This window comes from Hyla sarda, chromosome 10 (genome assembly GCF_029499605.1).
Source record: "Hyla sarda isolate aHylSar1 chromosome 10, aHylSar1.hap1, whole genome shotgun sequence".
NCBI lineage: Eukaryota > Metazoa > Chordata > Amphibia > Anura > Hylidae > Hyla > Hyla sarda.
The window spans coordinates 106077035-106090719 of record NC_079198.1 but is presented as its reverse complement, the minus strand read 5'-3'; the positions used below and the strand labels follow the sequence as shown (position 1 = coordinate 106090719).

The window sequence follows — 13685 nt, the reverse complement described above, 5'->3', positions numbered from 1 at the left end:
ACATTTTTATGCCATATGTTCACTTGTGGTTATAAACCTTTTTTTTCCCCATTGGCTCTAAATTCTATTATCTGGCTCCAAGATTTTAGACATTTTATGAAAATATCCAGCTTGAGTGCCTTGCGGCTACGGGTCTTTTGTGGCGTTTATAGTCGTGTACAGTAACCTATGGTTTACGCTTAGCTATAAACAAAAGCCAGACAAGCTGCATGTCCTCATTTTGGTTTTGCAGGAATCTGTTTATGCAAACCTTGTGTCCCTATGTGGTTGGTTAAATGTCAGAATCCATGGAGCTTATGTTTAGTTTTTTTGTTTTGTTTATACAACAGTCACATATTGGAAAATTGGACCACACAACCCATGATGCATGACTCTTGGGGCATGCTGGGGGTAGTAGTGCAATAACACTTTAAGAGCTACCAGTTACAGCCCATTGCTTATGACTGTTTCCCAACCAAAGTGCCACCAGTTGTTTGACTTTGGCTGTCCGGGCATGCTGGGAGTTGTAGTTTTGCAATAGCTAGGGACACACATGTTGAGAAACACTGGCTTAGGCAACGTTCAGTGCGAAAGCAGCTGTTCACCGGGTCTGTTCAAGGGCTCCTGACGTCCCGCTCTATGGAGTGTTTGCACCGCACTGATGTTCAAGAATAAAGTTACCACGTGAAACCGTGAGTGCCCCCTCTGTTCTTCTCTTATACTGCTTGGCATCAACTGTATTTAAAGAGGGGTTGAGCACAGGAAGAGTTACTGTAGTGGTCCCACATCCGAGTCCTGCTGCTGTTGCCAGTGTGCGCATTGGAAAAATTATGTGTTTTACATGGCAGTGCCAGCCTCTGTTTCTCCCAGTATCGTAACATTCCCATTGCCATGCGCATCTGACCTGTTCGGCTTTTTTTTTTTTTTTCCAGCCGATCGGACCCTGAAATGGGTCAGATGCAAATGGACACTACCGGGTCCTGAAGGACTCCATTCACTTGCATGGGATCCGTCGGTGATCCAGTAATTTTACAGGAAATTAGCTGAGAAAAAAATAGTGCTTGCACTATTCTCATTCCGGACGGATTTACACCTGAACTCCGAATAACGGAGTCCGACGGCAATGTGAACGAGGCCTTATTGGCCCTTTAAAATCATTCAAGGATACAAATTTTTTTTTTTAGAGAAAGAAATATTTTTATTTCAAGATGGAGTTTTGTTGTCTTAACATTGTATCAAGTGCAAGAAGAGAATGAGGACTGCCAAATGTTCCTGGCTGGGCAAATGATACACGCTGGACCAAAAATGACATATCTTTCTACAGCAGCCACAGGGAAAACAAGCAGGCGGCCAATGTCTGCAGAAACTGAGCATGAACATATACAGTGACCCCCCGACCTACGATGGCCCCGACATATGATCATTTCAACATACGATGGCCTCTCAGAGGCCATCGCATGTTGAAGGCAGCATCAACATACGATGCTTTTGTATGTCGGGGCCATCGCATAAACGGCTATCCGGCAGCGCAGACTGCTTCAGCTTCCAACGCATAGCCATTTACGGTGCCCCATGTGGTCCGCTGACGATCACTTACCTGTCTTCGGGGCTCCGGCGCGTTCTCTTCGGGATCCCCTGCATCGTCTGTGCTCTCCATCGTCATCATCCAATAGGAACGGCGTGCGTAGCGACGTGATGGCAGCGACGGAGAGCGAGGATGCCGGGGAAGCAGAGGCCTTGCCAGAGCGTCGGGGACGCAGTGACAGCGACGGAAGGCGACATTCAGGGCAGCGTTGACGAGCGGTGACGGCCCGAAGCGGCGGGGGCACGTGAGTATAACTTCCTATACCAGTGGTCTTCAACCTGCGGACCTCCAGATGTTGCAAAACTACAACTCCCAGCATGCCCGGACAGCCAACGGCTGTCCGGGCATGCTGGGAGTTGTAGTTTTGAAACATCTGGAGGTCCGCAGGTTGTAGACCACTGTCCTACACTTTACATTGCACGGATCCCTCAACATACGATGGTTTCAACAAACAATGGTCCATTTGGAACGGATTACCATCGTATGTTGAGGGACCACTGTATATGCTAAATCAGAGAATCACTAGACTGATACAGACTCTAAACTACTATGGGGAAGATTTACCACAACCTGTCCAGAGGAAAAGTTGCTGAGTTGCCCATAGCAACCAATCAGATCGCTACTTTCATTTTTGAAAAGGCCTCTGAAAAATGAAAGAAGCGATCTGATTGGTTGCTATGGGCAACTCAGAAACTTTTCCTCAGGACAGGAAGTGATCATGGGAAATGTGTTTAGTACACAACCCCACTTTAAAATTTTATTCCACTTTTCGTTGACCTTTACATTATTTTTGTAGTGTTTTTCACATGCATTTTCATAACAAACAAAAAAAGCATGGTAAAAAAACTAAAACGCAACAAACACATACACACACAGTGCGAACACAGCCCTAAATAAATCCAGCACCGTTACTAAACTAGCCATCCCCATTAGAATGTAGTCATGGGTTGCACGCGCTGTGGAAAGGACATGAGGCTTCTAAGGCTATAGAGGGAATACCATCGAAATTTTGATACATTACTTTAAGGTACGTTCACATGTACAGAATCTACTGCATGTTTTCTGCAGCTGATTTTGGTACCCATTAACTTCAATGGGTAGCAAAATCAGCTGCAGAAAATATGCAGCAGATCCAGTACGTGTGAACGTGCCCTAAAGAGCAAATATGAGTGGTGCTCCTGAAAATACAGGTGGTGCCTTCTTAAAAAAATCCTTAACCCATGATTCCCCAACCTGTTGCTTTCCGGCGGTTACAAAACTACAACTCCCAGCCCGATGTCAGAGCATGATAGGAGTTGTAGTTTTGCAACCACTGGTGAGCTACAGGTTGGGGAATACTGCCCTTGAACAAATAACATTGTTAATTACAGAGCCCCCATTATCAGCGGCAGTACCCCTCTTAACCGGCAGCCGCAATGGCGGCTACAGTTCCCCCATATTAGTGATACCCACAATGGCCTTTTATTCAGTGCTGGCAATAGCGCCCCCTCTTTTCCCTGGTGCGGCTCCAAAATGGTGGATCGGTGATGGAAGCAAGGACAAGTGCTCTTGTCCCTGCTGCCTGTATTTCACATCATCCCAAAGTACCCAAGGAAACGCTTCAGGTGAGGGTATCAAGAATATATTGAGAAATGTCTCTTTAAATTAATTTACAAATATCTAAGCCAGTGTTTACCAAGCAGGGTGCCTCCAGCTGTTGCAAAACTACAACTCCTAGCATGCCCGGACAGGTGAGGGCATCAACAATTTATTGAGAAATTTCTCTTTAAATGGGCTTACCAACACCTAGGCCAGCGTTTCCGAAGCAGGGTGCCTCCAGCTGTTGCAAAACTACAACTCCTAGCATGCTCGGACAGGTGAGGGCATCGACAAATCATTTAGAAATTTCTGTTTAATTGGATTTACCAACACCTAGGCCAGCGTTTCCCAAGCAGGGTGCCTCCAGCTGTTGCAAAACTACAACTCCTAGCATGCCCGGACAGGTGAGGGCATCGACAAATTATTTAGAAATTTCTGTTTAAATGGATTTACCAACACCTAGGCCAGCGTTTCCCCAGCAGGGTGCCTCCAGCTGTTGCAAAACTACAACTCCTAGCATGCCCGGACAGGTGAGGGCATCGACAAATTATTTAGAAATTTCTGTTTAAATGGATTTACCAACACCTAGGCCAGCGTTTCCCCAGCAGGGTGCCTCCAGCTGTTGCAAAACTACAACTCCTAGCATGCCTGGACAGCCTTCGGCTGTCCGGGCATGCTGGGAGTTGTAGTTTTGCAAAAGCTGGAGGAACCCTGCTTGGGAAACACTGGTATATAGACACAAGCCACCATAGCAGCCGTGCCCAACATAAAGCTCCGCAGCCTGCAAGACGCTATTAGTCCTGCTCAACTACAACTCTCAACATATCTGTGCAACCAACGTCCAGTTCTGCATAAGATCAAAAGTTACAACTTTTTTAGAAGTTCACAAAAAGACAAAAAGATCATCATGGAAATGGTACAACAACACCCATCCCCAAAAATTGTGGGTAAACACGGAAGGTCTTACTGTGGAAAATAACAAGCTGGCACAGCAGCAGGTTGCGTATGGCCCCCATCTCTTCTGCGCAGCTTTGCGGTTGTCCGGAATCACCTGCGCGTGAGTTTCGCCTCTAAGTTGTTCTGCTCCTGTGGAAATGGCTCTCCTCAGTGGATACACAACATCTGCTTAAGAAAACACTTTTGGTCTTTCGCTCCCCCCCCCCCCCCCTAATAACTTACAGCCCCTTTTTTTTTTTGTTATGTCCCCTCAGCCCTATCCCATCCCAGCAGCGCTGCTTGTTACAGCCTCTCTCTTTGTGACTTGCACACAGACCCAGGAACAACTGTGAACTCTTAAAACCTCCTCTTTTTTCTTTTCCCTCCACCCTTCTCCGGCTCGATCCTAGCATGGAATTCATATTCTTGAAGTCTATACAAGTCCCAGCTGTAAAAAAGGCAGATCCTGACACAACTGCAGCCCCATCAGCTTGTTTTTTTTTTTTATGTCCCATTTATCTGACTTTATTTGCATTTAACTTTTTCCACGCCAAGCATTGAGCAATGATGTGGTCACTGGACACCAGTTGTGACAGATTAGACAAGGAATAAAAAGTATAAAGTATATTCAGAATTTTCCTTTGTAGGGGTGATTCACCGGGATTAAAAGGAAGCTGGGCTTAATGCCTTAATGAAAAGTCTTATTCCCCAGTTGATAACTGGTAGGTAGAGAAAACCTCTAAATTATTGTCATACTAACTGAGTAGCCGGCGTTGCCCAGTCTTCCTACCTAAGCCTTGTTGGAGAAGAAAGGTAGCAATAACTCTCTCGTCCTCATATCACGTCCTCATCACCCGCCTCATATCTCGTCCTAATATCCAGACCTCATACCCCGCCTTTATATCTCGTCATGATCTCCTGCCTTAATATCCTATCCTCATAACCTGACCTCATAACTGTTAGGAGTTGCGAGTCTTACGAATATGTACCTCTTCTCATCTTGGCCGCCACTGTGGGCAAGTCGCGCCAGGGGTAGCGACCTGGGAATTCGCCTGCCGCAGCAAGTCCATCCCGCTTTGCGGCAGGCTCTGATGACAACCAGCGGCTCCTTAGACTCCGCTACCTGGTGCGGCTTTCACCATCGTCCATAGTGGTATAGCGGATCCACTACTCCAGCCGTTACAGTAAGATCCGCCCATGGATCCCGCCAAGGTCCCTCTGCCGAATGTTGCTGATCTCACCATCATCGTGGCCCAACAGTCTCAGCAGATAGTGCAACAAGAGCAACAGTTGAGTCAGCTATCTGCTATGATGCAGCAACTACTTTCCATCCAGCAACAGCAGCTGCAACCTGCGCCTGTGGCTCCTCCGGTGTCTGCACCCTACGTGGCATCCATCGGCCCTAAGCTTCGTCTGCCCCTGCCGACAAAATTTTAAGGGGATGCTAAATTATGCAGGGGGGTTGTGACTCAGTGTTCCATGCATGTGGAACTGATGACTGATCAGTTTCCGACTGAACGTGCCAAGGTGACATTTGTGGTCAGTCTTCTCTCCGGGAAGGCCCTGGCCTGGGCTACTCCTCTTTGGGACAGAAGCGATCCGATGACAACCAATTTGCAAGCCTTCCTCTCAGAGTTCTGCAGCATCTTCGAAGACCCAGCATGGTCCTCCTCGGCCGAAACCGCGCTTCTGAACCTCCACCAAGGGGATTCTTCTGTTGGCAATTACGTGTTCCAGTTCCGCACCCTAGCTTCAGAGCTGGACTGGATTGACGCAGCCATATGTGCCACTTTTAAAAAGGGACTAACCAGCAGAGTCAAAGATGCATTGAACGCTCGAGACCCTCCTTCTTCTCTGAGTGAGCTTATTCTGTTGGCCACCCGCATTGATGTGCGCTTCGCCGAGAGGCCAGAGGAACTCCACCAAGAACGTGAACCTGGTCGGGCATGCCGTCTTCCCCGTTTGGCTACGGTGTTCCAACGCTCGCCACAACCTCCAACGCTGCCATCAGCCGAAGAACCTATGCAGGTGGATCAGGTCCACTTAACTCAGCAGGAGAGGTCTTGCCGATGTGAAGAAATTTTGTGTCTCTATTGTGCTAGTCCAGAGCATTTCCGTAGTAGTTGTCCTCTTTGGCCTCAACGTTCGGGAAATACACGCACCTAGGGCACGTGGGAGAGTCGTCTCTAGGTGGGAATACTTCCTCTCCTCGGCTGATTATGCCGGTTCTACTTTCTACCCCAACCAGGGTCACATTCCACGATTCCGCCGTTATGGACTTTAATGCCTCCCTGGTCCATAAGTACCTTCTTCCTCTTACGCGGCTCGACAAGCCTTTATACATTTCTTCCATCAATGGGGAATGCCTGAACTATGCAGTGCAATTTCACACTGAACCACTGATGTTGTAAGTGTGAGTCTTGCACAAGGAGAGGATCAGGTTTTTTGTGCTTCCTCACTGTTCTTCGGAGGTTTTTCTAGGTTTACCCTTGCTGCAACTTCATGCCCCGATCCTCGATTGGCATTCCGGAGAAGTCTCTTGCTCGGGACAAGACTGTCTGAATCGCTGTCTGGCGACACCACAGCTGAGACTTTCCATACCTCCTTTTTCTCTGCCTGATCTGTCTCTTCCATACCGGGACTTTGCAGATGTGTTCTGTGAAAAACAAGCTTCCTTCACATCGTCCCTATGACTGTCCGATCGACCTCCTGCCTGGTACTACGCCTCCTCGGGGAAGAGTTTATCCCTTGTCTGTTCATCTGGAAATTCTCTTCTCCTGCTGGTGCCGGATTCTTCTTTGTGGAGAAGAAGATGGGTCACTTCACCCATGTATTGATTATCGGAGATCACAATCAAGAATTGGTACCCCCTACCTCTGATTTAAGAACTTTTTGACCACCTGCAGGGTGCCAAGGTCTTCTCCAAGCTGGATTTAAGAAGAGCATACAATATGATCAGAATCCGGAAAGGAGACAAATGGAAGACGTTTCCTGACCACTGAACCTTGCCGCCTGCCTTGACCTTCCTGCCAGTCCCCGACTCTGAGTTGTCTCACGAATCTGTACCTCGTCTCATCTCGGCCACCACTGTGGGCAAGTCGCGCCAGGGGTACCGACCTGGGAGCTTGCCTGCCGAAGCAAGTCCATCCCGCTTTGCGGTGGGCTCTGGTGAAAACCAGCGGCTCCTTAGACTCCGCCCCCTGGTGCGGCTTTTACCATCGTCCACAGTGGTACAGTGGATCCACTACTCCAGCCGTTACAAAAACCAATCTTCATATCCTGTCCTCATCTTCTGCATTATTGTCTAGTCCCCATATCCTGACCTCATATTCTGTCTTCATCTCCTGCTTTAATATCCTGTCCTCTTATCCCAACCTTATACCGCATCTTCTTATCCTGACCTCATATTCCAGCCTCAAATCTTGTCCTCATATCCCGTCCTTATTAGTGTTGCTCGCAAATATTCGCAATTCGAATTTTATTCGCGCATATCGCATATTCGCGAATATTCGCGAATATAGCGCTATATATTCGTAATTATGAATATTCTTTTTTTTTTTTCACAGTACACATCACAGTGATCATCCCTCTCTGCTTCCAGCTTGTGTGATGTAAAGAAGGCTCTAATACTACTGTGTGAGACTGGTGTGCAAATTTTCGCATATGCGAAAATGCGCATATGCTAATTTCCGCATATGCGAATTTCCACGTATGTTAATTTTTGTATATGCAAATTTTCGCATATGTTCATTTTCGCACACGAGAATATTCGCATATGCGAAAATAAAACGAGATTATTATGAATATGCGAATATTCGCGAATATATGACGAATATTCGTCCATATATTCGCGAATATTCGCGAATTCGAATATGGCCTATGCCGCTCAACACTAGTCCTTATATCCCAACCTCATATCCCATCCTCATCTCCTGCGTTAATATGCCGTCCTCATATCTCAACCTCATACCCTATCTTCATATCTCGTCCTCATATGCCGACCTCATATCTCGTCTTTATATCCCAACCTCATATCCGGTCCTCCTACCCCGACCTCATATCCCATCCTCATATCTCGTCTTTATATCCCATCCTCACATCCTTTTCTCATATCCCGACCTCATATCTCATCCTTATATACCATTCTTATATCCTGTGAATAGCAAGAACTATTCTACCTGCGATCTCCAGAACAGAGCCCTGGTTCTCGCCACTGAACTTACCCTTCAGCAGCTTCTCTGATTGCTCCGCCTCCCACCTTTTAGAGACACATAGGAGTGACAGCCTGCTAAGCCAATCACCGGCTGAGATGGGTCCCTTCCTAGCAGTAAATGGCTGAGCGGGCCCTCACACGAACACATCTCCAATGGTGGGGGCCGGAGTGCTCAGGGGAGAAGCTGCTGAATGATAAGTTAAGCAGCGAGCGCTAGGGCCTTGTTCTGGAGATTGTCAGAAGTCCCAGCTGTCGGACACCCCTCAATTAGACACTTATCCCCTATCCTGTGGATAGGGATAAGTTAATGTTTTCTCCAGGAAACTCCTTTAAAGATTCTGAAGCCTATTGATTTGTAAATGCCCCTTTGGACTATAATATAGGCTATAATTCAGTCCAACAAGTAATGCATTTACAAGGTGAATCAATAGCTCTATATATCAATTGAAAAACATGATCAAAAGTGGACAAATCCTTTAAAAATGCATCGCAGAAGGGCTGTATACTATGTAACACAATGTTACATGCTGATTATTATGTGCAACCCCCCCCCAAAAGCTTCCTGTTTCATCTGGAAATTAGAAACTGCTTTGTGATGTGAAGATGAAATGAGGCAAATGTGTTTTTCAAAGAAAATCAGGTGCAGATAATAAAGATGAAGAAATGTTTTTTCCGGTGAAATCACTTCCAGATCCAAGATTTGTGAAGGAGGAGAACTGCTGAGGGTTGTGCAATAGTCATTTATTACTCTGGAATAAAATGGGCACTCAGAATGTACGGCTACACAATGGGTAGGAGAATTATCACCTACCATCCAATCTAAATTAAAGAGATACTCCACCCACAGATATCTTATCCCCTATCCAAAGGATGGGGGATATGATGTCTGATCGCGGGGGTCCCGCCGCCGGGATCTCCCATAATCTCAGTGCAGCATCTGTGCCACACGCAAAAAAACTAACTTATCCCCTATCCACAGGATAGGTAATAAGCAGCTGATCACAGGTGGTCCGAACGCTGGGGCCCCCCGTGAGCATCCGGTCATGAGCACGCCCTGCAGCCTGCTTGTGCGCCATTTATTTCAATGTGAGTGCCAAAAAGACCAGAGTACAGCTCTTGGGCATCATCAGCGCTCCCATAGAAATGAATCGCATGCCGTCTACCGGTAGATGACGCACGCTCTTCATTAAGAGTGCCAGGATCCTGTTCTGTCTCAGCGGTCGGACCCCCCTTCGATCAGCTACTTATACCCTATCCTGTATATATGAGAAAAGTTAAAGGGGTTATCCAGGAAAAAAACTTTTTATATATATCAACTGGCTCCAGAAAGTTAAACAGATTTGTAAATTAATTCTATTAAAAAATCTTAATCCTTTCAGTACTTATGAGCTTCTGAAGTTAAGGTTGTTCTTTTCTGTCTAAGTGCTCTCTGATGACACCTGTCTCGGGAACCGCCCAGTTTAGAAGAGGTTTGCTATGGGGATTTGCTTCTAAACTGGGCGGTTCCCGAGACACATGTCATCAGAGAGCACTTAGACAGTAAAGAACAACCTTAACTACAGAAGCTCATAAGTACTGAAAGGATTAAGATTTTTTAATAGAAGTTATTTACGAATCTGTTTAACTTTCTGGAGCCAGTTGATATATATATAAAAAGTTTTTTCCTGGAATACCCCTTTAATTTTCGCCAGAGTACTCCTTGAACTCTTTTCTTCAGAAAAGGCAAATCTACTCAATGACACGGTCAGCAAACTGAGATCTCAATCTGATCGAAAAAATTATGGTGGGAATAAAAAAAAGGAAAATGAATCCACGACAAGTCTCCAACCTAAAAAACTGACCCGTCTCTGCTCTTAATGTAGAAAAGTGGTCTCAAACTGTGGCCCTCCAGATGTTTCAAAACTTCAACTCCCAGCATGCCCGGACAGCCAACGGCTGTCCGGGCATGCTGGGAGTTGAAGTTTTGAAACATCTGGAGGGCTACAGTTTGAGACCACTGATGTAGAACATTATTTATCATTGGTGAAGTCCAGGCCTCGAAAGACGTCAGAAATCCCGAGAAGCGCTTGTTGTTGATGATCATTTATTTTTACTCCACATTCCGTAATCTCATGTTATTTTTTATCTACTAAACACACATGCCATCAATTATAACAACACATTTGTTTGCGGTATGTAGCATAAGGTTAGAATGTTGCGCTGTAGGTGTCATGTGTGTATTTAGCATGAAATATTAAAAAAAAGAGGGGCCACCATCCTGGTGGTCGTCCCATAAATACTTGCCAGGGGGTGTAGAGCCAGACGGAATGTAAAGGAGAACTTGAGAAATTAGACTGAGACAAGGATGAAGTATCTGGGGACTCCTCGCTGCCGCTCACATTTGGGGTCTAAACAGAGACTCATTATTCTTCTGTCTGAATTGGGAATGACGTATTTGGTAACCTGGCTGAGTCATAAACTCTGATCCAGTGTAGGGCCTGTATACACACTATAATCAATAGTATATATACTCTGCAGAATTACGGCTTATTCCAGAAGTGAGACCGGAGAAGGCTGGACCCATTGGCAAACGTTTAAATGCGCTCCTCCCCCCCTCTCCTCAACTTCAATCATGAACATATACCAGCTCTATGTAAGGCTATAAGGATACACTTTTCTGCCAAGTTGAATAAAAAATTATAACTGGGCCACCAAGTGTGTCCATACAGGTTTAGGAATAGTTTAAAGGAGTAGTCCAGTGGTGACCCAGTGGTGAACAACTTATCCCCTATCCTAAGGATAGGGGATAAGTTTGAGATCGCGGGGGGGGGGTCCGACCGCTGGGGCCCCCTGCGATCTCCTGTACGGAGCCCCGACAGCCCGCGGGAAGGGGGCGTGTCGACCTCCGCACGAAGCGGCAGCCGACACGCCCCCTCAATACAACTCTATGGCAGAGCCGAAGCGCTGCCTTCGGCAATCTCCGGCTCTGCCATAGAGAGGTATTGAGGGGGCGTGTCGGCCGCCGCTTCGTGTGGAGGTCGACACCCGCTATCTGGCCGGAGAGCCTGGCCCCCGTACAGAGAGATTGCAGGGGGCCCCAGCGGTCGGAACCCCCGCGATCTCAAACTTATCCCCTATCCTTAGGATAGGGGATACGTTTTTCACCACTGGACTACCCCTTTAAAGGCGATCTCGAGCAAAAAAAAAAAAAACACAAAAAAATTAACTTATCCCCTATCCACAGGATAGGGGATAAGTAGCTGATCTTGGGGGGGGTCCAACCACTTTCCTCCCACAATTACGGGGAAGGGACCTGACGCTCAGTGAGGAGCACGTGCTGCAGCCGGCATGTAATCCATTGATTTCTATGGGAGCGCTGAAAAGGCCTGAATACAGCACTCGGGAATCATCAGCGCTCATTTTTTGCGCCGTGATCTGAAGTTTTTAACAGTACCCTTTTTGCATTGATAGGACTTATTGATATAAAAAGTGACCAAAAATGCACTATTTTGGACTTTGGAATTTTTTTGCGTGCACGCCATTGACCGAGCGGTTTAATTAATGATATATTTTTATAATTCGGACATTTCCGCACACGGTGATATCATATATGTTTATTTTTATTTACACTGTGTTTTTTTTTTTTTTATGGGAAAAGGGGGGTGATTCAAACTTTTAATAGGGGAGGAGTTAAATGATATTCATTCACTTTTTTTTTGCAGTGTTATAGGTCCCATAGGGACCTATAACACTGCACACACTGATCTTCATTGATCACTGGTTTCTCATAGGAAACCAGTGATCGATGATTCTGCCGCATGACTGCTCATGCCTGGATCTCAGGCACTGAGCAGTCATTCGGCGATCGGACAGCGAGGAGGCAGGTAGGGGCCCTCCCGCTGTCCTGTAAGCTGTTCGGGATGCCGCGATTTTGCCGCGGCTATCCCGAGCAGCCCACTGAGTTAACCGGCAGCTTTCACTTTCGGTTTTAGCGGCTAAAGGGTTAATAGCGCGCGGCGCCGTGATCAGCGCTGCGCTCTATTAGCGGCTGGTCCCGGCTTCACTATGACGCCGGGCCCGCCGTGATATGATGCGGGGTTACCGTGTAACCCCGCGTTATATCACGGGAGCAGGACCAAGGACGTACCTGTACGTCCTTGGTCCTTAAGGGGTTAAGGACTGGAGAGACTATAGATGCAGGCCACGCTGACTACAATTGACTTGACTTGACTGAAGATGATGACAGCAGATAAAGATGACTTGACTTACTGACTTTTGGCTGCAATTTAGGTTGAGGCCTCCAGATGTGCTGGACACTGGTCCAGAGAAGTCTGGACTGGACTTGACCTCAGCAGAAAGTGAAACACAAGAGAGATTGTAGTACCTCCCCCTCTTATAAATGGGGTGGAGCAAGGAGCCCATATGCCAACTGCGGGTCACCGCAAATTTAATAGAAAGAAATTTAATAGAAAGAAGCATATTTTTTAATAACATGCAATTGTAAAGTTATTCTGCATACATTAATCTATAATATATCAAAAAAATTTTTGATGAGAGGTACCCTTTAATATATAACCTATTCACATTACTGAGGACAAAAGGATGGACAGGGACTCAACCAGACAGGACTGTAGGAACATATCCTGTACTGGGACATCACAGTAGTAGTGGCCCAGTATGGGAGATGTTGCTCTGTACCCTTGCTGCCATGCCAGGCAGCCTCCTTCAGTGTCCCCGGAACCCTTGCACCTGTTTCCCCCATGTACATGTGTTCTGTAGTGTATTGTATTATAAAATGCATATAAGCCCTGGGAGGAGCTTCTCTCTCCTTCAGCTCTTAGCTCTTGCTTCCTGCTGAGGTCCAGTGCAGTCGTCTAGTGTGTGTGTCCAGAGTGTTGGAGGCCTCAAAGTCAAGTCCTGCAGCCACCATCAAGTCAAGTAAGCTAAAGTCACAGCTTTATGAGTCAAGTCAAGTCAGTCCCTGTCATCTGTCAAGTCAGCGTGGTTTGCGTTCAATTGTCCAGTCCTACTACAAATCCCAGCAAGCCCTTAAGGTCTCTGCGGCACTGGTCACCTCCTTGGGCCCTGGCTGAACTGTATAGACTTTACCAACTGTCTACCCTCAGTAAAGCTACAGTTGTCGGTAACTTGGCCTCGGAGTCTTTATTGCCCATGTGCCTAGCCCAGGATCCAGCGGTATACCTTCGGGTGGATTTAGGCTAAACCACATCCTGGCGTCACGAATACAAGGAGTTAATGCCATCTGCCCCTAGGGTAACAACATCTGCCCTCATCACACCCCGCTACCACATACTGATAATATGTCACATGGTATGGTAGTGTAAATGAACTGGTGTTCTCCTATGAACTCATCCTTGATTTTGTCAGATGAGCTGTCCTTGTAGTACAAAGTGC

At 46.6% G+C, this 13685-nt stretch overlaps 1 protein-coding gene across 2 annotated transcripts in view; it reads right to left on the bottom strand.

Moving 5' to 3' along the window:
* MXRA8 (matrix remodeling associated 8) overlaps positions 1-12606 on the bottom strand; it is a 56882-nt gene extending 44276 nt beyond the window's left edge. The window contains exon 1 of one of the 2 annotated variants that reach the window (XM_056542537.1): positions 12540-12606. Coding sequence is in view for 1 of the 2 variants with exons in the window: in XM_056542534.1 (XP_056398509.1) it covers positions 4110-4158 (49 nt within the window). In the remaining variant the exon portion in view is untranslated. Of the gene's footprint in view, positions 1-4109; positions 4296-12539 lie in introns of those variants that run through there. The other variant, XM_056542534.1, reaches the window with a different exon arrangement.
* Positions 12607-13685: the final 1079 nt, after the last annotated feature.